At 47.6% G+C, this 23,990-nt stretch overlaps 1 protein-coding gene across 2 annotated transcripts in view; it reads left to right on the top strand.

The window, feature by feature from the left end:
* The window catches only part of galnt14 (UDP-N-acetyl-alpha-D-galactosamine:polypeptide N-acetylgalactosaminyltransferase 14 (GalNAc-T14)), a 61,504-nt gene extending 37,838 nt beyond the window's left edge, over nt 1–23,666 (top strand). For both annotated transcript variants that reach the window (XM_037449690.2, XM_037449691.2), the window contains 12 exons: nt 2,576–2,643; nt 3,696–3,761; nt 6,947–7,068; nt 8,897–8,984; nt 9,615–9,699; nt 11,418–11,521; nt 12,653–12,779; nt 13,664–13,756; nt 15,678–15,761; nt 16,674–16,818; nt 20,650–20,769; nt 22,892–23,666. In XM_037449690.2, the coding sequence (XP_037305587.2) occupies nt 2,576–2,643; nt 3,696–3,761; nt 6,947–7,068; nt 8,897–8,984; nt 9,615–9,699; nt 11,418–11,521; nt 12,653–12,779; nt 13,664–13,756; nt 15,678–15,761; nt 16,674–16,818; nt 20,650–20,769; nt 22,892–23,050 (1,261 nt within the window). In that variant the 3' untranslated portion in view covers nt 23,051–23,666. The remainder of the gene's footprint in view (nt 1–2,575; nt 2,644–3,695; nt 3,762–6,946; nt 7,069–8,896; nt 8,985–9,614; nt 9,700–11,417; nt 11,522–12,652; nt 12,780–13,663; nt 13,757–15,677; nt 15,762–16,673; nt 16,819–20,649; nt 20,770–22,891) is intronic.
* The last annotated feature ends 324 nt before the right edge of the window (nt 23,667–23,990 follow it).

Raw genomic sequence — 23,990 nt, 5'->3', positions numbered from 1 at the left:
AGCAGGGGGCGACTCCTCTGCTCCCATAGACGTCTATGAGGAAATGACTCTACTTCTGTGTAGTGACCAGCAGGGGGCGACTCCTCTGCTCCCATAGACGTCTATGAGGAAATGACTCTACTTCTGTGCAGTGACCAGCAGGGGGCGACTCCTCTGCTCCCATAGACGTCTATGAGGAAATGACTCTACTTCTGTGTAGTGACCAGCAGGGGGCGACGATGTAATGAGTGTCTGTATTAAAGATGTCTGTATTAAAGATGTCTGTATTAAAGAGGCCGATAAATTCATATAGATAGACAACAACATATTCAGCTTTATAAAAAGTAATTCACTGATATTTAGTCAGAAAAAGAAAAAGAATAGAATAGATGTGTTTTAGAATGTGAGCAGGAGGCCATCTTGAACTAATAAGGTTGTTCTCACAGACGAGCTCTTTGAAAGCTCTTCATCTCGTCATCAAAGAGACGTTTTGTGAGCTTGTCGATATCCAATCAGGCTCCGATCTGAACATTGATCCCATCTCCTCCGCCTCCGCTGGGCGGGAGATAAGGAGGCGAAGAGCGAGGGAGGAGATGCACCGTCTTTGATGATGTTCGGTTTGTGTGTCTGTGTGTGTGTGTGTGTGTGTGTGTGTGTAAATCTGCCTCCTGAGCTGCAGATGTTTCAATAAGGAGCCACAGGAGCATCATGGGTAGAGCTGTCACGATTTGATGGGTCGTCGGGCGGATTCAGCGCCGTCATGTGACCTTAGAGGTTTTCATTTGTTACGATAATAATAATGACATCACAGACTTGGTTCCCTCACCCTTTCATCTTCGCTCATTTGAGGCCCTTTTGAAGCCCGTTTCCTGCCGATGGAGGCGGCGCTGCAGGTAGAGCGAAGGAAGAGGCCGCTAACGGGACAACGCCCCCCCCCCCCCCCCTCGCTATACAGCCTACAGGCGGCCTGATTGTTAATCCCCCCCCCGAGTGGCATTCAGGGCCTCCTTCGTGGTGGCAGTTTACGCTGCTGTCAGGAGCCGCTGATGAAGACGATGCGGAGGGAAGGAAGGTTGGATGCAGAGGAGGAGAGAGGAGAGTGATGAATTACTTCAGTCTGTCAGCTACCCGAGCATCAGGGAGGGGGGGGGGGAAGGGGGGGGTAAGGTGGGGGGGGGGGTGTTGGATGTCTTATCAGTGTGAGACACACAAAGACACTCTGTAAGGTCACATGTTACACAGAGAACAGGGGAGACAGATGTGGAGACCTATGACCTCCAGATGATCGGAGCCCATATAATCAGATTATTAATCCCCCCCCCCCCACACCCCACAGATTGGTAGAATGATGGATGATAGATATATTGATTATTGTCTCTATCGCTCCCTCCTCCTCCTTCTCCTCCTCCTCCATCAATCCACATCACGTCTCCTCATGGAGGGGAGAGGTACCGTCGGGGCTATTTGTCTCCCTTAGCCCGCCGTCCCTCTCGCCCTCCTCTTCGACCCCTCCCCCTCTCGTGTCGCTGCACCTCCCCTCCCTCCCGCCCTGCCTCCATGGCTCCTCCTGGTGGGGTCCGGTGCCTCGGAGACTCGTAGCTTAGCTCCACCCACACCTCCTCCGCCTCCGCCGTCCTCCCCTGATCCGTCTCTATCAGCCAAAGGTCTGCCCCCCACCCCCCCCCCCCCAGTCACGCCTCTTTTGCTCCTCCTTATTTCTCCCCCCTTTGACCCCCTTCACACCTTCCTTCTCGCTTGTGCTTTTTATATTTGTTTTCATTTAAGTGAGATTCTTCTCTGGGGACAAAGTTCATTAATCAAGAGTGAGAAAGACTTCACTCCTCCTTCCCTCCCTTTCCTTACCCCCTCTTCCTCCATCCTTCTCTCCTCCTCCCCTCCCTTTCCTTACCCCCTCTTCCTCCATCCTTCTCTCCTCCTTCCCTCCCTTTCCTTACCCCCTCTTCCTCCATCCTTCTCTCCTCCTCCCCTCCCTTTCCTTACCCCCTCTTCCTCCATCCTTCTCTCCTCCTTCCCTCCCTTTCCTTACCCCCTCTTCCTCCGTCCTTCTCTCCTCCTTCCCTCCCTTTCCTTACCCCCTCTTCCTCCATCCTTCCCTCCTGTTTCCTGCTCCTTCTTCCTCTTCCTTTCTCTAGTCCCCTTCACCTTCTCTCCCTCCCTCCATCCTGTCTCACCTCCTCTGTTCCCTTCTTTACCTCCTTTCCTCTCTCCTAGGCCTCATCCCGAGGGGACACAGAGGTTATCGAATAGCAAAAATAATTAAATAAAATAGCAGAACCCCCCCCCCCCACACACACACACACACCCTCCGTCTTCTTATTTTCTTCCAAGTACAGAGTTATGAATTTTTTATGTTTCAATCTTCCTCTTTAATGAAACCTTCCTCAGAGGCGACGCGTCGTACATTTCAGAACAGGACGTCTGGGTGACATTTCACCGCGTCGTGTTGCACGCAGCGTTGTGCCTACATAATGAGTGTGTGTCTGTGTGTGTGCAGTGTGGCATTTACTTCCTGCAGGTATTAGCTTCCCTTTTTTCCCACACGATGGAAACTCGTACCTCCGTTTTGTTTCTGCAGCGTCTTGAACCGGACTCCAGTTCATCTCATCCACGAGATCCTCCTGGTGGACGACTTCAGCGACGACGGTGACGCACACACACACACACACACACACACACACACACAGAGCAGGCCAGATGTTGGGGGAGGAAGGTGCAAAGAGGAGACCAGTGAGCATCTGGAGCTCCTCCACAACCACAGGAAGCTCAGCAATAAGAGGAAAACCTTCTCCTCCCAATCTGCTGATGGGAGCAACGTGTCTGCTGGGGAGGGGGGGGGGGCAGGATGAGAGCTCTGATGACAAGGCTGCACAATCACAGTACTGGGGAAGGGGAATCGTGTTAATAGAGACTTCAGAGTGAAAGCCAATTCAAACTGGAGGGACGAATGAATGCAGGAGAAGGTGAGGAGGGACAATCAGTGCTGGAGACAAGGGGACAAGCGCGGGGACGCGGGGACGCTAACGAGCTCCATCTCCTCCCACGCCGCCGCCTTCAAGTCGACGCCCTGATTTTCATCTTTGACTCGACCTTGGCGGGAGGTTTGGAATCCAAGGTCCAAATCAGACGATGTGGTTCTTAACCCTCACAGCGGGGGGGGGGGGGGGGTCAAAGCACTCTTCTTGCCTCTCGGTTCTTGACTTTAAAGGACGGGGTTCTTGGGGGGGGGGGGCTTCTCAGTCTCACCTGCAGCCTCGATGGGAATCACAAAGAGTCACCATTAAATATCCATTGAGTGATTTATTGATTGTTACGTTTGTAATAAAGTGATCACAGAGTTGATGAAGCTATTGACGAGGTGATGGTTTAACGAGCTGTTTTCCTGCGTGTTTAATTGTCCGATGATATATATTTCAGGATGGACAATGTATCGATTAAAGAATTAAAATATAAACTATTGAGCATTTGCTATTTTACTTCAATAACTCTGGTTTCTAATCATTAACCTCCCTATTTAACACTTAATGATTGCATCCTTCATGAATAAAACCATTTCTGTACAGCTTTTTCCAACACACATTAGTGTCACTTATTGGAAATAAAGGACAAATTCAGCTCTAAACTCCACAGACGCACAACAGAGCGCACAAACTCCTCTTCATCACAACAATGGCTTCTCTCTCTGTTTTTTTTTTCAGAAAGCGACTGCCGGCTTCTCACCAAACTGCCCAAAGTGAAATGTCTGCGAAACATCAAGAGAGAAGGTGTGTGTGAGAAATTACATCAGCGACACACACACACGCACACACGCAGGCCAACTGGTCACATGACCGGCATGATTGAATATGCCAAAGAGGAATAATACAAAGGAACCTTTTGGTTTCCTTTAGTAAGGTTGAATTTGTGATGTTTTCCTTTAATCTGGTGGAATAAAAAAGCCCCAAATTGCCGTGTGAGTAAAACAACGTTGTTGTAATCCGGCTCCTTATTGACGTCTCTGATGCCTCTTTCTACGCGTTCTGCTCTTTGTGGGAAGTTGGGCCGCGAACAATGAAGATAAAACCTGACGTGGGAAGCGGAAACATCTGAAGTCTTCTCAGCAGGATGCTGCGATGTGATTGGCCGGGAGCTGCAGATTGACTTAATGTAACAGGACCGTACGTTGTTCTGAATAAAGCAGCTGTAGTTAATCACTCACAAGCAGGAATACAAATAAAACCACCAGGTTCATGTGTAAGTGGTAGATTTATTTACGTCATTCACAACCATGAGGAGATTGGCTGGTTATTGTGATCATTGTGATCATTATTATCAATTTAACATGAACTTTGGGTTCTAAAGACCTTATTTTTGTTCAACTCGCCGCCGTCGTTCTCTTTTCTAACAACAGGAACACTTGTCCTACGAGCTGAAGGATTTCATTACAGCACACACACACACACACACACACACGCAAACACACACACACACAGACAGCGGGGTTCGTCGGTTCGGGTGGTTAATAGTTTATTGCTTCAGGCCTTTTGAGTTGATTGTCTTTTTAATGCCAATAAAAAACTCTGCAGGCTGATGCTACACGTCTTGTCTGGCATACACGCACACTCAAGTGCACACTATAGTGTGTACAATGTTAGAGTCCTCCTCTGCTCCCATAGACGTCTATGAGGAAATGACTCTACTTCTGTGTAGTGACCAGCAGGGGGCGACTCCTCTGCTCCCATAGACGTCTATGAGGAAATGACTCTACTTCTGTGTAGTGACCAGCAGGGGGCGACTCCTCTGCTCCCATAGACGTCTATGAGGAAATGACTCTACTTCTGTGTAGTGACCAGCAGGGGGCGACTCCTCTGCTCCCATAGACGTCTATGAGGAAATGACTCTACTTCTGTGTAGTGACCAGCAGGGGGCGACTCCTCTGCTCCCATAGACGTCTATGAGGAAATGACTCTACTTCTGTGTAGTGACCATCAGGGGGCGACTCCTCTGCTCCCATAGACGTCTATGAGGAAATGACTCTACTTCTGTGTAGTGACCAGCAGGGGGCGACTCCTCTGCTCCCATAGACGTCTATGAGGAAATGACTCTACTTCTGTGTAGTGACCAGCAGGGGGCGACTCCTCTGCTCCCATAGACGTCTATGAGGAAATGACTCTACTTCTGTGTAGTGACCATCAGGGGGCGACTCCTCTGCTCCCATAGACGTCTATGAGGAAATGACTCTACTTCTGTGTAGTGACCAGCAGGGGGCGACTCCTCTGCTCCCATAGACGTCTATGAGGAAATGGCTCTACTTCTGTGTAGTGACCAGCAGGGGGCGACTCCTCTTCTCCCATAGACGTCTATGAGGAAATGACTCTACTTCTGTGTAGTGACCAGCAGGGGGCGACTCCTCTGGTCCCATAGACGTCTATGAGGAAATGACTCTACTTCTGTGTAGTGACCAGCAGGGGGCGACTCCTCTGCTCCCATAGACGTCTATGAGGAAATGGCTCTACTTCTGTGTAGTGACCAGCAGGGGGCGACTCCTCTTCTCCCATAGACGTCTATGAGGAAATGACTCTACTTCTGTGTAGTGACCAGCAGGGGGCGACTCCTCTGGTCCCATAGACGTCTATGAGGAAATGACTCTACTTCTGTGTAGTGACCAGCAGGGGGCGACTCCTCTGCTCCCATAGACGTCTATGAGGAAATGACAAACAGACCATAAAGCAGAGGGGTGCTTTGGGGCGGGGCTACACAATGATTGACAGGTCCCTACCAGAGACGTATACAGCATCTCCACAACCACCACAAACTGATGCTTTGTTGTATTTACATGACTGTCAGCTTCTTACATACAGTCTATAACTAGCACACTGTTAACACACACACACACACACACACACACACACACACACACACACACGCACACACACACGGCTGTGATGGGAGGAGACAGAGATGTGAGAGTTATCAGTTATATGAACTCTCTCCTCTGTACAAAGTCAGGCTGTCCTGCACTGTGTAGGTGTGTGTGTGTGTGTGTGTGTGTGTGTGTGTAACCGAGTAAATGTCCACATGCGAGTGTGTGTGTGTGTGTCCATCCATCCAGAAAACAAAGCCTTATTGAGGATGAAATGGGATTTTTAATTGGCTGAGCCTCGGCCTAACAGCGCAGCGTGAAACTTTGTACAATGTCACCGACACACACACACGCACACACACACACACACACATACACACACAATGGACCCAATACAAAAGTCCCGATAACGCACACACACACACAGTGTGGCACGCCCAGCCTTGTGCGCATGTGTACACAGTTATTCAAAGAGAACACACACAGAGTACGTCTCCATGTCAGCGAGTATCGATTAGACCATTTAGTCCAAATAGAGCAGAAGCATCAGGGAGGCCCCTCTAACAGGCTCATTCACACACACACACACACACACACACACACACAGCGTGATGGGCCTGTTAAAAGCTTGTGTCCATGTCCGACAGGCCTCTAAGAGCCCACCATTGATTTCCCCTTCTGCTGACTGAGAGCCAGGGGGCAGATGAGCAAGGCACCAACCACGTGAATATACACACATATATCTGTACATTCAGTACATTATAAGGACATTTATTATAATCTATATGATGGGAAATAAAACAATAATAACACATTCTTGGAAGCAGCTTTGTTGCACATTTTATCTCCATCACTCGTCTCAGTGTTTTCAAAATGATGAAAGAACTTCGACATTAAAACAGCTTCCTGTTGCCTGCGGATGAACTTTTACAATCATGAGACACGATATTCACGAGTTCAATGTTAAAGAACATCCCATAAGTCTAAACATCTAAACATCTAATGACACTGAAGAGATAGAAAGGAGCAATAAGGTCAAAACCAAGACGCGAGTCGTCCTCTGGTCGTCATGGCGACGCGAGTGACGCTCTGCGCTTGTTGCGTCAGGTCTGATCCGCTCCAGAGTCCGCGGGGCCGACGCCGCCAGGGCCGCCGTCCTCACCTTCCTGGACAGCCACTGCGAGGTCAACAAGGACTGGCTGCCCCCCCTGCTGCAGAGAATCAAACAGGTAGAACCCCCCCCCCCCCCCCCCCCTGTGTGTGTTAATAAGGATGTTCATTAATGGGTTTAAATGCTGAAAAAAACAGTGACACACTGAGTGTATTTCTGTATGAGAAGGGTCTGCATAGATGGAGGATGAAGGTCTAAAGTGTGTGTGTGTGTGTGTGTGTGTGTGTGTGTGTGTGTGTGTGTGTGTGTGTGTGTGTGTGTGTGTGTGATGGTCTGAGGTGAAACCACGCCGTGGGAGTAAATAGCTTTTGGTCTGATTGCCTCTCATTAAGAAATAAGTGCTGCACTCTCTTCACCACGACTCTCTCTCTCTCTCTCTCTTTATGTCTCTCTCTCACTCTGTGTCCCTCCTCTTCTTCTCCTCCTCCTCGTCTCGTCTCCTGTCACCTTGTAATCTCGCCTCCTCATCCTCAAGGTGCTTTTTCCTTGCCTCCTGTTCTGTGTCCTTTCCTCCCCTCTTCTATTCTGCCCTTCTACTCATCCTTCCTCCTCCTCCTCCTCCTTCTTCTCCCCACCTCCCTCATCCCTCCCCTCTTATTTCCTCTTGTCCTCTCAGTATTTCACCTTTTACTTACACCTCTTCTATTTTTCCTCTGCACCTTTTCTACCCTCTTCTTTCACTTCTTCTCCTTAGTTCCTCTCTCACCTCCATCACTCTCTCGTCCACTTCTCCTTCCCACCTGGTCTTCATTCCTTTCACCTCTTGTATGTATGTAAGACCTCCCCTTGACTCCTCATCTTGCTCCCTCTCTCCTTAAACCTCTTCCTGTCCTCTCATGTCCTCCAACCCGTGAGGCCGCTCGCACCTCGTCTCCTTGCTCTTCATTCCTCGTTCCTCTTCTCCTTTAGGAATTCGCTTCATTAGACGAGATAACTAACTTTAAGGCAGGTGTGACACGAAGACAAAGAAAATGTCCAATAACTGAATCTGTAGAAAGCAGAGGGACGTCATTCCTCTGCTGCTGATATCAAAGAATTTAGATCTCCATCCGTAGAGCCGCGATCAATAAGAGAACCACAGAGGCTGATCAGATGCTGCTGCATCATCCATATGGGCCGTGTGCTGTGTGTGTGTGTGTGTGTGTGTGTGTGTGTGTGTGTGTGTGTGTGTGTGTGTGTGTGTGTGTGTGTGTGTGTGTGCGCAGCAGAGTCATCCGTCACTGTCTGAACAGTCACTTGTTAGTCATATATTTAGATTCAAATGAGGTATTGATCCAGGTGGTCACATGACCCCCATCTTCATTCTAACTCACATTTCAACAGAACCTGTTTAATTATCCTCTGATGATTCCTCTGGAGGATTCGTTCGACCTCTCTGAGCGTTAAACAACTCATTAAGTGCTTAAAGCTCATTAAAGCACGTTAGTCCACTAAGAGAGACGCAAAGCAGCACAGGACCTTCACCCAGGAGACGCCTTTCTACTCATCAGTCTGTACCTGTATTATTCAGGATATATGATGATGATGATGATGATGTAGGAAGCGGTCCTCTCTCCTTTTGTTCCGCCCTGATGAAGAATCCTTCTTTTAAGCCTTTATTATTGTCACATTAACGCCGTGGAGTGAATAAACGGAGCTGGACTCTCTGCTCCCAATGAAACTCCTTTAATGGCCACAATAGTGAAAAAGGACCTTGGAAAACACACACATACACACACACACACACACACACACATGATTAGTTGCTTTAGAATGCGACGGCCTGCACACGTCAACACGTCCACCTTCACGGTCCACGTGTCTCTGGTTCCATTCAGGTCCTGTGTCTGTTATGAATAGACAGCATGACCCTGTGTGATTCTGGGGGGGGGGGGGTTTGTGTCCAGGACCCGACCTGTGTGGTCAGCCCGGTCATCGACATCATCAACATGGACACCTTCGCCTACGTGGCGGCCTCCGCTGACCTCCGAGGAGGTACGTGGAAGCTCCTCCATCTACGAGGAATGAAAGGCCTCCCCAGGAGGTGCAGGAGGCTCCTCTGAAGCCTCGTGGTGCCTTTTCTCTTCCATTAGTCTCATTCCAATCTTCTCCTCCTGCTCACGGCGAGCCGCCAATCAACGCCGATAATGGCGCTGTCCAATGCTCTCACACACACACGCACACGCACACACACACGCACGGACACACACACACACACGGACACACACCAGCCGGACGTCGAATTAATGGTCAAAGTTCGGCTCACGAAGGACGTTTTAATTATAGATGAAGCTGTCCCTCATAACATAAAGATGTTTATAAGATGGACTTTCATTGATTAACAGGTGTGTGTGTGTGTGGGGGGGGGGGGGAGGGGGGGGGGGTCATGCTTCGGCCTGCGTGACTGCTTCATCAGCAAAGACTCACATGATGACATTACAGAGTAAACTCAAAAACACTGTCGGCCGTTTTCCTGTGAAGCTTATTTTGAAAAGACTAATTTGACGCTAGGGGCGGAGCTTCTTATTTTGAAAAATAAATGAATGAATAAACAAGATTACGAAATCGATCTACTGACCAGAAGATCTGTCTCATTCCACTTCCCCCGTTGTGTTTCTCCTTCAGGCTTTGATTGGAGTCTCCACTTCAAGTGGGAGCAGCTGTCTGCAGAGCAGAGGGCTCGCCGGACCGACCCCACGCAGCCAATCAAGTAACCCACACACACACAGACACACACACACACACACACACAGTGCAATGTAATGTTTGCATGCATACATATAGCCTTAGAGATCGAGGTTAGGCGCCTCATCCACAAACAATGCGTCGCTGCTGCATTTAAACCTTCATGAGGGGCCTGTTGTTGCTGCGGCGCCCCCTGCTGGACGCAGCTAGTGGTTATGAGTCAGGAGGCCAGATGTAGTGTCTGACTTTAAGGTGGGTTTTTTAACACCTACGGATTGTGTGCCTGTGTGTGTGTGTGTGTTTGTGCGTGTGTGTGTGTGTTTGGATGGTCTGTCTACCTGCGGGGGCTGGACTGAGTCACCTGCTCGGTGTCACTTAGTGTCATCAGCTCTCCTCATACAGTCACAGACGTATTAAAGGCTCATTTCAACACGTCTTATCCGGTTGTTGTGTGTTCATTCAGTGCTACAAGCAGCAGCATTGATGTGGAGGCCCTAAAAGTCGACTCCTCTGCTCCCATAGACGTCTATGAGGAAATGACTCTACTTCTGTGTAGTGACCAGCAGGGGGCGACTCCTCTGCTCCCATAGACGTCTATGAGGAAATGACTCTACTTCTGTGTAGTGACCAGCAGGGGGCGACTCCTCTGCTCCCATAGACGTCTATGAGGAAATGACTCTACTTCTGTGTAGTGACCAGCAGGGGGCGACTCCTCTGCTCCCATAGACGTCTATGAGGAAATGACTCTACTTCTGTGTAGTGACCAGCAGGGGGCGACTCCTCTGCTCCCATAGACGTCTATGAGGAAATGACTCTACTTCTGTGTAGTGACCAGCAGGGGGCGACTCCTCTGCTCCCATAGACGTCTATGAGGAAATGACTCTACTTCTGTGTAGTGACCAGCAGGGGGCGACTCCTCTGCTCCCATAGACGTCTATGAGGAAATGACTCTACTTCTGTGTAGTGACCAGCAGGGGGCGACTCCTCTGCTCCCATAGACGTCTATGAGGAAATGACTCTACTTCTCTCTTGATTTATTCCCTCAGTAAACATTGTAAACATGAGTTCATGGTCTCAGTCTCTAGTTTCAAGTCTTCTTCAATGCAGCATGATGTTCATTTAGTGAATGATGCTCCATGTAGAGTCAAACAGACCATGAAGAGGGGATGCTTTAGGGGGCGGGGCTAACTACTGATTGACAGGTCTCCTCAGTCCTAATATGGCAACCTCACCAAGACGGAAACTTCAACAGCACACAAAGACACACACAAATATGCAAAGGCATATTTTTCGCTATTTAGTTTCCTCCACACAACACAAATGAAAGCGCTTTTACATGAACACACATTCCTCACACACACAAGGACAAACTGAGCTTGGAAAGGGTTTCATGTGCTTCCGCCCACATACACAGACACACAATAACACACACACACACACAGGGCTATTTGGAGGCGAATAATTGTTGATTAACAGACGGAATTTGATGACACGTTGTGGCCCTCAGCTATTCACTCAGCACAGTCCAGATAATGATTAAGCCTCTGTGATCTGTGTGTGTGTGTGTGTGTTTGTGTGTCAGTGAGAACAACAAAGGATGAATGAGCCCTTTTACTTCTCCGTTAGAATTGAATCTGTAGAAATTAAAGCACGAGCTGACTAAATGGAATTTGTTCACCCAGAAGCTGCACTGATGTGTCGTCTCTGTTGTTGTTGTTGTTGTTGTTGTTTACTCCCTGAAAGGACCCCCATCATCGCGGGCGGCCTCTTCGTGATCGACAGGTCTTGGTTCAATCACCTCGGCAAATACGACACGGCGATGGACATCTGGGGGGGGGAGAACTTCGGTGAGTCCTGGTGACCCCACGATGTCTATAACACAAACACAGTACCGAACACACAGACTCAATGTGTGTGTGTGTGTGTATTTTAATCTCTTATTGTGAGCAGTAATAAGGCAAATAACACATAGTATGACAAATCTACCACCAAATAAAGTTTGAAACACAAGCTGTGTAGAAACATCAAACATCAACATCACGTCTTTAACAGCAGCTGAGTGAAGGTGAACTTTTCATTCTGTCTCACATCCGTCCAGCAGCAACATCTGGCTCTCCTGCTGCTGCCCGCCTGCAGCCCTCAGTGTGTGTCTGTGTGTGTGTGTTTGTGTGTGTGTGTGTGTGTGTGTGTGCTCAGACTCTTTGAGTCAGTTTGCTGAACTGCTGCTTTGCTCAGATCGATGGAAGGAGACCGCTGGCCTGATCCTCTTTCCGACGTGCACACACACAGACACACTCTCACACACACAGACACACTCTCTCATTTGCTCCCTGTGGTGTAGCTGTCAGTCTCACCAGCTCTGTGTCGGTACCTCAGTATCTGTCTGACTTCTCTTGTTCTACTTTGTACTCTCTGGTGTTTCATCTCCACTCCCATCGCTCCTCAGTCTCATCACACTCCCTCTCTCTCTCTCTCTCTCTCTCTCTCTCTCTCTGTCTCTCATTGTCTCTCTCTCTCTGTCTCTCATTGTCTCTCTCTCATTGTCTCTTTCCTCAAAGGCTCTCGGGTCGCAGTTTAACTTTGAGTTGGCAGCGTCTCGTTCTTTGGGGCATCGTCCTCTCCTCGTAGCGTTAGCTCGCCGTGACACTCGTTCAGTCCAACGTGGACACATCCGTCCTCACTGCTCCTCCTCCTTCTCCTCCTCCTCCTCCTCCTCCTCCTCCTCCAGGAGACTCCACCACTTTAATCCACAGGGATCAAAATCAACAGAAAATCCAAAAGGGGCCTCATAGAGGATGCAGACCTGAGCCGGAGCTCGTCTGCTCTCCACATGGAGCCCCAGATGTTTTGAGGGATGTTTTGAGGGATGTTTTGAGGGATGTCTTGAGGGATGTCTTGAGGGATGTCTTGAGGGATGTGTTGAGGGATGTCTTGAGGGATGTCTTGAGGACTCAGAATGTGCTCCTCTCGCCTGGCAGAGATCTCCTTCCGGGTGTGGCAGTGTGGGGGCAGTCTGGAGATCCTGCCCTGCAGCCGAGTGGGTCACGTCTTCAGGAAGAAACACCCGTACGTCTTCCCCGACGGCAACGCCAACACCTACATCAAGTAAGACCTTCTGCTCAGAGCCTCTGGGACTGAGCTCCGCTCTCAAGCCGAGATGTTTACAATCCATCAGCAGCACTGATGTGCTCCGGCTGAGTGTGGATTGATCCAGTGATGGATCTATGTATAGATCTATATATAGATCTATATCCATATATAGATCTATATATAGATAGTGTGCATGAGAAGAGTATGTTTTCTGTTGGCATATTGATGTAAAACCAGTGAACAGATGTCACCGTATTTGTACGACATGTTGACACTTTATCTGGTATCTCTCCCTGTCAATCACCGTAAGCCCCGCCCTAAAGCACCCCCTTCTTTATGGTCAGTTTGTCTCTAAATGGACAGTAAGGCTCAAACACATCCTGAATATGAGGAGAAATACTCATCGTGAAGAAGAAGAGATCACAGAAGAAAAGCTGCTTAATCATGTCCCTTCCCCCGGCGAGGCCTGTGTGTGTCTGTGTGTGTCTGTGTGTGTGTGATTGATTCTGTAATTGTGTGACACGTGTTTATGTGTCTGTGCCCCCTGTCATTAGAGCCCTGTAATGGAGGGTTCTCTCAATGAGACAGTTCAGCGCTCAGAGACACTCGGCTAATAGCTGATTACTGCACACAAGCACAGGGGGGGGGTCACAGATAAAGAATGGAGCGCCCCCGCTTTAACACGGCGAGCTGAGCGGGGGCCGAGCCGGCCTCACGGAGCGAGGGGACAACGGGTCGATGGCAGGTGTTGGTCCACAGGGGACACAGGGGACACAGGGGACATCTCGAGATGTCTCAGAAGCAGCTTCACTGCAGAGATCATGAACATGGACATGCTTTTAATTCTGTGTGTGTGTGTGTTCGTGTGTGTGTGTGTGTGTGTGTGTCCGTGGCAACAGGAACACGCGTCGCACGGCTGAAGTGTGGATGGACGACTTCCGTCTCTTTTACTACTCGGCTCGGCCCGCCGCACGAGGCAAATCCTACGGAGAGTAAGAACGCACACACACACACACACACACACACACACGCACACACACACACACCATGACATGAATAACTCTCAGTAGGTGAAGTTTAACTGAGACGCAGCTTTTCCATCCGTGGAGTTAAATAAACGAGTTCGGTTCCAGCATCTCAGTCAACGTGAGACACGTGAGAGACGCAGCAGGACGAGGACGTCAGAGTCCAGGAGGACGCTGAAATGTCAGCGTTTATCAGCCAGACGCAGGGACGCGCTGACATTTAAACGCCGTGCAGGTGTCCACTATCGGAACCACAATGTCTGATTGTCTGTTGTCTGTGTCCCCATTCTCACTGTGTGTGTCCTGTGTCCCCATCCTCCCTGTGTGTGTCCTGTGTCCCCATCCTCACTGTGTGTGTCCTGTGTCCCCATCCTCACTGTGTGTGTCCTTTGTCCCCATTCTCACTGTGTGTGTCCTGTGTCCCCATCCTCACTGTGTGTGTCCTGTGTCCCCATCCTCACTGTGTGTGTCCTGTGTCCCCATCCTCACTGTGTGTGTCCTTTGTCCCTATCCTCACTGTGTGTGTGTGTGTGTCCTTTGTCCCCATCCTCACTGTGTGTGTCCTGTATCCCCATCCTTACTGTGTGTGTCCTTTGTCCCCATCCTCACTGTGTGTGTCCTGTGTCCCCATCCTCACTGTGTGTGTGTCCTTTGTCCCCATCCTCACTGTGTGTGTCCTGTGTCCCCATCCTGACTGTGTGTGTCCTGTGTCCCCATCCTGACTGTGTGTGTCCTTTGTCCCTATCCTCACTGTGTGTGTGTGTCCTTTGTCCCCATCCTCACTGTGTGTGTCCTGTGTCCCCATCCTTACTGTGTGTGTCCTTTGTCCCTATCCTCACTGTGTGTGTGTGTGTGTCCTTTGTCCCCATCCTCACTGTGTGTGTCCTGTATCCCCATCCTTACTGTGTGTGTCCTTTGTCCCCATCCTCACTGTGTGTGTCCTGTGTCCCCATCCTCACTGTGTGTGTCCTTTGTCCCCATCCTCACTGTGTGTGTCCTGTGTCCCCATCCTGACTGTGTGTGTCCTGTGTCCCCATCCTGACTGTGTGTGTCCTTTGTCCCTATCCTCACTGTGTGTGTGTGTCCTTTGTCCCCATCCTCACTGTGTGTGTCCTGTGTCCCCATCCTTACTGTGTGTGTCCTTTGTCCCCATCCTCACTGTGTGTGTCCTGTGTCCCCATCCTCACTGTGTGTGTCCTTTGTCCCCATCCTCACTGTGTGTGTCCTGTGTCCCCATCCTTACTGTGTGTGTCCTTTGTCCCCATCCTCACTGTGTGTGTCCTGTGTCCCCACCCTGACTGTGTGTGTCCTGTGTCCCCATCCTGACTGTGTGTGTCCTGTGTCCCCATCCTGACTGTGTGTGTCCTTTGTCCCTATCCTCACTGTGTGTGTGTGTCCTTTGTCCCCATCCTCACTGTGTGTGTCCTGTGTCCCCATCCTTACTGTGTGTGTCCTTTGTCCCCATCCTCACTGTGTGTGTCCTGTGTCCCCATCCTCACTGTGTGTGTCCTTTGTCCCCATCCTCACTGTGTGTGTCCTGTGTCCCCATCCTTACTGTGTGTGTCCTTTGTCCCCATCCTCACTGTGTGTGTCCTGTGTCCCCACCCTGACTGTGTGTGTCCTGTGTCCCCATCCTGACTGTGTGTGTCCTTTGTCCCCATCCTCACTGTGTATGTCCTGTGTCCCCATCCTGACTGTGTGTGTCCTGTGTCCCCATCTTCACTGTGTGTGTCCTTTGTCCTCATCCTCACTGTGTGTGTCCTGTGTCCCCATCCTTACTGTGTGTGTCCTGTGTCCCCATCCTGACTGTGTGTGTCCTTTGTCCCCATTCTCACTGTGTGTGTGTGTGTGTGTGTGTGTGTGTGTGTGTGTGTGTGTGTGTTAACAGTATTCGAGGCAGAGTGGAACTGCGCAAGAAGCTCAAGTGTAAATCCTTCAAGTGGTACTTGGACAACGTCTACCCAGAACTCAAGTAAGTGTGTGTGTGTGTGTGTGTGTGTGTGTGTGTGTGTGTGTGTGTGTGTGTGCATGAATTTATCCGTCCTGCTCAGAAAGCATCGGAGACAGACTGGAATCTGGCTTTAATCCCGTCCGTGGTATTTTAAAGATGCAATATTTTCATCTTTTGTGTGTGTTTATTTATTTTGGGAGGCAACAATTAAGCGGTTTGGTTCTGAATTCTTCTTCTTCTTGGCTTCTTCTTCTTCTTCTTCTTGGCTCCTTCTTCTTCTTCTTCTTCTTGGCTCGGCAGAAAGAACATATTTGTTCCAGCAAAAATATCTTCCTTTTCCTTTTTTTCTTTTGACAAAAGTGTTTCTTTTTCTCAGTCATTCTTTGGTCTTCATCCAGTTATTTGCATTTTACATCGACAAAGTCTCTGAGACACACACACTCATTTAAAGATCTTAAACACACTTGAATACACACACACACACACTTGAATACATTTTATACCCGTTTATCCACTCAAGGCTGCTGTTAATCCCCTGAATGGAATTAACAGACTTGCTCTCGGGGGGGAGGACGGACCCGACCCTTAAAAAGGCAGAATAACCTTTAACGGGTTATTAAAACAGAGAGAGATAGCAGATTGAATTAATGCGTTCATGGACTGGGAAACTTCATCAAAGAGGAAGTTTGTGAAGGAGTGAGTTGGGAGGGGGCGGGGCCTTCAGGTCTGATGAATCACATACCTGAGGGACCAGGTGGGTCAATGAGGCGCTGCTGGAGGTGATCGGGCTCTTCTGTCCCATCTCAGCAGGCTGTTAGTGTCCCGTTCACATCGAAACGGTTCATCCTCCAAGTGTCAATCAAACGACCAAAGAGGGTCCTTCCAGCTGTGCATTGTTTGCTCTCCACATGTTTCACACTCGTTGTGCCTCAGGGTCCCGGACGACTCGGACTCGGAGTCCGGGGTCGTCCGCCAGAGGCAGAACTGCCTGGAGTCTCGCCGGCCGGAGGGCGAGGAGCCGCCCGTCCTCACGCTGGCCCCCTGCGCCGGGGCCGGGGGGGCCGCCGCCCCCAACCAGGTGAGTGAGTCCCCCCCCCCCCCGATTCCACAACAAGTCCATTTAGAGGCAGCGAATGAAAAAGGTTGAGAAAACCAAATAATGTCCGTAAAAATAATAATCTTATAAATATTGAAATGAAATTAAACATTAAACGTTTTTTCACCTACTTGAAATGAACAACAAGCTTATACAGTATAATAATATAAAATCTTCAAATCTTCAAATATTTTTATTTTCATATAGAATACGTCAATTAAAGTACTGTACATTTAAAAAGAGTTTTAAATTTGTGACTTTGGGCCGCACTAAATAAAACAAAATGTATATAATTCATACATTTTCTACTTGGTTATATATGATCTGCAGCAGTCCACATTTGGTTGGTTGTATCAGAGAGTGTGTGTGTGTGTGTGTGTGTGTGTGTGTGATAATTAATACCCGTAGGACCCTGATTATTCTTAGCAGAGCAAGTTTGCAGGCTCTGATTCGCCATAACGAGCGCAGTGCGAGCCCCAAGGCCAACGGAGGCCGGAAGGTTGCAGGTTCAAGTCCCGGAACTAGCAGGACAAAGCACTCAGATGCGTGTGTGTGTGTGTGGGTGTGTGTGTGTGTGTGTGTGTGTGTGTGTGTGTGTGTGTGTGTGAAGCCCTGCAGCAATGCTCTGAATCCATGATGGTTGTTCAGGTACAGAAGTCCCATTTGCCCCCCCCGGGGGGGGGGTTCTATTTAACATAAATAATTCCGTTCATTTCTCTGCTAAAGCAGGACTTTTTCCTACAGAGAGGAAAACGCATTTGTCTTAGCAGCAAAAAGCCACATTTTATTAATGAGGGAAGTCAAACTCTTCATCATTCAAGAGGGGTTCGTTAATCATTATCTCTGTATTATTGTTATTATCATTATTACAGCTTCATAAGAATGGTAAAATCTTCAAAACACACTTCATCTAAATAAAGAGGAACCATATTCATCTTGTTGAGATATTTCAAACAGCTAATAAAGGAAAAGAGTAATAAGTGATGTGAAGCAGAGACCGATTAGCAAAACAAATACATACGTAGCAAGTTTCATCAAAGTGAAGGAGGGGGTGAGAGGGTGAGAGGGGGGGGGTGAGAGGGTGAGAGGGTGAGAGGGGGGGGAACGGGGGGCTCAGTTGGGGGGTTAATGGTTAATGTAACGTGTGCAAAATAAAGTTGTTTCTGCTGGTCGCCTTTTTCAAAAAGCAAAAAAAAGCAGAAGCTGACTCTGTTTGTCGACGTCGTTTTGAGACAAAGTTCACTTTGAACCTTTGATCATTTCTGCTGAGCAGGTCCTTCATGTTTCAGCCTTTCACCTCTGATGTAGATGACTATATCTCTATAATAATAATATTATATGATGAGTACTTTATTTCATATTAGATGTAGGTAAACTTCTGTGGAACAGGATCTTTGGACCTATTGTGTTTCCCTAAACGTGGTCACATGACAGATCCACTGGGGGGGTTTCTCTCCTCGAGGAGGCGGCGTGTTGAGCAACAATTAACCTTAAACGTCGTTCCCTTTGCTGCAGGTCAATAAATCAACCCTGCGCCCTTTATTTATTCCAGATAGAACTTCATAAATCATCGAACCCCCCCCTTAGGAGAGGATTATGGTCGTAAGATGTAAACAACTGTTAAGATTTAACGTGACGTTCTGCTCAGGACGTATTTAAAGCTCCTCAAATAATCAATAGATTTAACATGAGGTATTTGAGTACTTTGTTACTATTTAATAGATGTAATATGAGATCTTTGAGTACTTTGTTACTATTTAATAGATGTAATATGAGATATTTGAGTACTTTGTTACTATTTAATAGATGTAACATGAGGTATTTTAGTACTTTGTTACTATTTAATAGATGTAATATGAGATCTTTGAGTACTTTGTTACTATTTAATAGATGTAATATGAGATATTTGAGTACTTTGTTACTATTTAATAGATGTAACATGAGGTATTTGAGTACTTTGTTACTATTTAATAGATGTAACATGAGATCTTTGAGTACTTTGTTACTATTTAATAGATGTAACATGAGGTATTTGAGTACTTTGTTACTATTTAATAGATGTAATATGAGATCTTTGAGTACTTTGTTACTATTTAATAGATGTAACATGAGATATTTGAGTACTTTGTTACTATTTAATAGATGTAACATGAGATATTTGAGTACTTTGTTACTATTTAATAGATGTAACATGAGATATTTGAGTACTTTGTTACTATTTAATAGATGTAACATGAGGTATTTGAGTACTTTGTTACTATTTAATAGATGTAACATGAGATATTTGAGTACTTTGTTACTATTTAATAGATGTAACATGAGATATTTGAGTACTTTGTTACTATTTAATAGATGTAATATGAGATCTTTGAGTACTTTGTTACTATTTAATAGATGTAACATGAGGTATTTGAGTACTTTGTTACATTCCACCCATGAGGACTAAAACCTGTCTGCTCCACTGAGATGATTCATGTTTGTGTCTCAGTCAAAGAGCAACAGATAATTCATCTGTTCTTTATCTTGTAGTAATTACAAAAACAAATACAAAGCGGCCCTGTATCCAGACGTGCCAGGGAGTGTGTGTGTGTGTGTGTGTTCACTTTGGTGTGACCTTTTTGCAGTCTGACATCTGAAGGTGTGGAGAGCCTTAAAACACACACACACACGCGTGCGCACACACACACACACACACACACACACACAGAGTGGACAGGTTAAATTTACCATGGGCCCTGCCAGCTTCTATAATAACCCTGACCTAGTTACACATGGACTGTGTGTGTGTGTGTGTGTGCGTGTGTGTGGGTGTGTGTGTGTGTGTGTGTGTGTGTGTGTGTGTGTGTGTGTGTGTGATTCTAAGCTCTTATTTTCTTTCCCGACACGTTTCCCTTCGACATGATTATTAATACATCGGGGCGCTGTAACTTTGAACCCTGCCCTCCTTAGTATTTGCTGCTTGTAACAGTGTGTGTGTGTGTGTGTGTTTGTGTGCGTGTGTGTGTGTGTGTGTGTGTTTGTGTGCGTGTGACAAATGTGTCGGTGGTTATGAACATAAATTATCACTAATGCTGCCATTTGCCTCTTTATTGTCTACAATGTAACTGTCACGGTTTGGCTTCGCTTCCTGTTTTAGTTTGAAGTTTCATGTCTCTTGTGGTCCTGGGTTAACTTCACTTCCTGCCTTGTCTTGTGATTGCGTGATTGATTCCACCTGTGTCCAATCACCTGCACCTCCCTTGTGTATTTAAGCCCTGTGTGCCAGTTGTCCTTTGTCGCGTCATTGTCCATGTCAGTCCTCGTTGGTGCACGTTTTTGGCTTCTGTTTGGTTCTGTGGTGAATAAAGATCACCTTCTGAAAACTCTGCGTTTGAGTCCTGCCTGCCTGCCTGCCTTCCGCCTGCACCAGCTTCCGTCCCTGACAGTAACAGATTATTAAATTACACAACATCATCATTCTTCTTTTCTAATAGTTTCTGCATCATAACATCATTTATTATGATTGACCCTTAATATTGTAGAACTGTATAATAACATTTCACACACACACATATATATATATATATATATATATATATATATATATATATATATATATATATATATATTATGGAAGGTCCTGACTTTTTTCACAGGAAATAATTAGCCCCAAAAATTCAAATCAGTTGAAACTTGATGAGTGGGTGGTGAATCTGATTGGCTGATCGGTTCTGTCGGTGTGTTGATTAGGCTATAGGGGGCTTCACTTCACTCTCTGAACCGTTTGGTTAGAACCAAATGTAAACCCTCCCCCCCCTGTGTCCCCCCCCCCAGGAGTGGCTGTACACTCACGGGCAGCAGATCCGACAGCAGCAGCACTGCTTGTCTCTGTCCACCACCTTCCCGGCATCGCAGGTCCTCCTGATGCCCTGCAACATGGCCGACGGCAAGCAGGTGTGCACGCACACACACACACACAAACATGCACACACACACACGCACACACACACATGCACACACATGTACACACATGCACACACAAACATGCACACACATGCACACACATGCACACACAAACATGCACACACATGTCATCACATGACCACTGGACGCCTCTGCCGCAGAGAACCACCTGACATCCCATAAATCACCTGAGAGAGAGAGAGAGACAGGTGGGGAGGTGAAGCAAGTCATACAAAGGAGGGGAGGGGGAGTCAAAGGGGGGGGGGGGGGTATCACCTCCGCACCAACTGTTCATTCTGCGGAGGAGTGTTGATTGTGTGTGTGTGTGTGTGTGTGTGTGTGTGTGTGTGTGTGTGTGTGTGTGTGTGTGTGTGTGTGTGTGTGTGTGTGTGTGTGTGTGACTCACTGTGTCACCACTGTGTTGCATTATTTGATCGCTGAGTCACGAGTGACGGTGTGAGGGATGAAGTGGGAAACAGGAAACAGAGAAGTAAACTCAGAGGAGGAAAAACAAAACAAGGAAGTAAGGAGAGAGGAAGGAAGCTGAGAAATGAAAGGAAGAGAGGAAGGTGAGAAAGGAGGAGATGAAGAAGAGAAGAAGGTACCTACCTAGGAGACGAAAGACAAAGAAAAGAGTGAAGAAATAATGTAAGAGGAGGAAGTACAGGAGGAAGGGAGGAAGGTGAAAGTGGGAAAAGAAGGAAGAAAGGTACAAACAAACACCAAGGAAGCAAGTGAAGGAAAGAGACCGAAGGAGCCGAGGAGACTATTATTACAGAGAGAGTTACACACACACACACCCCAAGGCCAGTGTGTGTGTGTGTGTTTGTGTTTGTACTGAGCTACTGAAGCACATCGATGTCATGTAACTGACACTGGTAAACCTGTGTACTGACACACACACACACACACACACACACACGGACACACACACAAACACACAAATGCGTCAGGAGGCGGAAAATAGAGCGATGACAGATAATTAGAGTGAAGATGTACTGAAAGAGGCCAGAGCTGCTGGTAGAGAGACACTGAGAGAGAGAGAGAGAGATTACACTAAAGACAGGTGATGGGACGAGGGACAGAAAGGTGAGACAGTAGAAGTAACCCGACCACGATAGGGGGGGGGGGGGGGGGGTCCATTTATTTTGAAAAGAGTTTGCTTGGAAACTGCATTTTTTATTTTAAAAACACAATCTTCTTCTAACGAGTGAAAGCAAACATTTGCATGTTGGTTTTTCTTTGAAGTTTCTTTGAGTTTCTTTTGATTTGACGACAGAGCCCTGAGGGGGCGGAGCTTCAGCTCTGCACAGGATGCGCTCCGAAGGGACGCCGCCCCGATTAATGCAAAACAACAAAGGGGGGGGGGGGGGACTAATTGAACTCCCCCTCAAGTAGGAAACCCGAGAAGTACTTGTGAATATTTAATAACCCCCAAACCCCCCCAGAGAGGAAGTTATGCGCCTTGGACCCATGTAACGAGGTGAATACTAATTGATTTACTTTTAATTATCCCTCCTCCTCGTCTTCTTTTTTCAATTAAAAAGCTCTGCGGCCCGTCGCTGCACTCTAATGAGCGTGTCATCTTGACAACGGACCCACAATGCACCTCTGCAGAACAAAGCTGCCGCGCACGTGTGTGTGTGTGTGTGTGTGTGTGTGTGTGTGTGTGTGTGTGTGTGTGTGTGTGTGTTGTTACAAGGAGCTCCAGATATGACAGCGATACGCTTTAGAGGCCGCGCTCACACAATATGGCCGCTCCCTGCCAATACACACATGCACAGATATGAACACACACACACACATACACACACACTGATATTTCATGTCTCTCTCTCTGGTTTCACAGCCACCAGCTGGATGAAAAGCCTCTTTTCATGTCTGATCGTATCTGCGTCTTTGTTTTTTTGAGATAAAGAATCCAGCTATGAATAATGCGCACACACACACACACACACACACACACACAACACACACACTAAAAAGTGTTTTTTGTGAGGGGAGTGCTCCCTCTAGTGGAGGCCAGCAGGCTTTGCTTATCGCATCGCTGTCACGGGAAGCATCTCCCTGGTTCCTTTCCCATAATGCATCTCTCTCTCCTCCTGTGGTGCAGCGGTGGCAGAAGTCGGGCACCCACCTGGAGCACCTGGTGTCCCGCTTCTGCCTGGACTCGGAGATGGCTCTGGACGGGATGGACTCGTCCCGCATGCTGGTCATCAGCCCCTGTGAGCTGAGCGCGTACACGCAGAGGTGGGAGGTGCCCTTCTCCTGACCCTTCACCCCGTGACCTTTCACCCCCCCGCGGTGTCACCCGCTCTCTCGGGCCGAGGCGCCGGGCGGAAGGTTTAGGAAGAGGAAGTGACGTGTGGGATTAAAGATGGAAGGAAGAGACTCAAAAAGACTCCGAAGGTTTTCCTTGTGACTCTTTGAGGATGTGGAATAAAAACCAGGCACAAGTCACGTCCTTTGAAGACGGATTAGAGGTCAAAGCGTCCTTCCTGCAGCATCCAGAGGGTGAAACCAGGAAGTGAAGGTCGAGTCCTCTCGGGCTCATTAGCATAAGGACGGCGAGCCGAGGAGGAAGCAGAGACAGGATGAAAGAAAAGAAGCAAAAGGCCGACAGCTTTGTACCAAAAGAGAAACGACCTCCTGCTTCCAATGAGAACACTTTGTCTCCATAAAGATCATTTCCCCCAAAAAGAAACCGTGGCGATGAAAAGGAGACTTTGTTTCAAATGGAAACACGAGTCAACCAACCTCAAACTGGAGCATTTCTAATCGTGGAGACGGATTCTCTTCCAATTGTGTCCCAGCTTTCTTGTGTTTGAAATCATCTTCTGCATCGTTTTGATAATCCTGTTCTTCTCCTGAATAAAGGTTTTATAACAGATGTTTCATTTCATTCACACCTGCATTTCGAATCCACGAGTCAAAATGTAGATTTCATTAGTTATTGGAACACAAACTTCCTGTTAATGAAACACCACAATTGAAGAAATAAGTTTTACTTCTACTACAACGCTATTTAAAGTACCCACGCCGTAAAGGATTAATTATTAAAAGGATGAATTATTACAGCGGACATTTCTTAGTGCTGCTGGACAGGCTCCTGCAGGGAGGAAGGGGAATAAAACTCAGGGCTCCATTCGTTCATGATGATGGGACCAACTCAATGTGGATCTTTCATGTGGATGATGTTGATATTTACATCA

The sequence above is a fragment of the Pungitius pungitius genome, chromosome 20, assembly GCF_949316345.1.
Source record: "Pungitius pungitius chromosome 20, fPunPun2.1, whole genome shotgun sequence".
NCBI classification, from domain to species: Eukaryota; Metazoa; Chordata; class Actinopteri; order Perciformes; family Gasterosteidae; genus Pungitius; species Pungitius pungitius.
The sequence above is the reverse complement of the archived record's forward strand: the minus strand, read 5'-3'. Positions and strand labels throughout refer to the sequence as shown.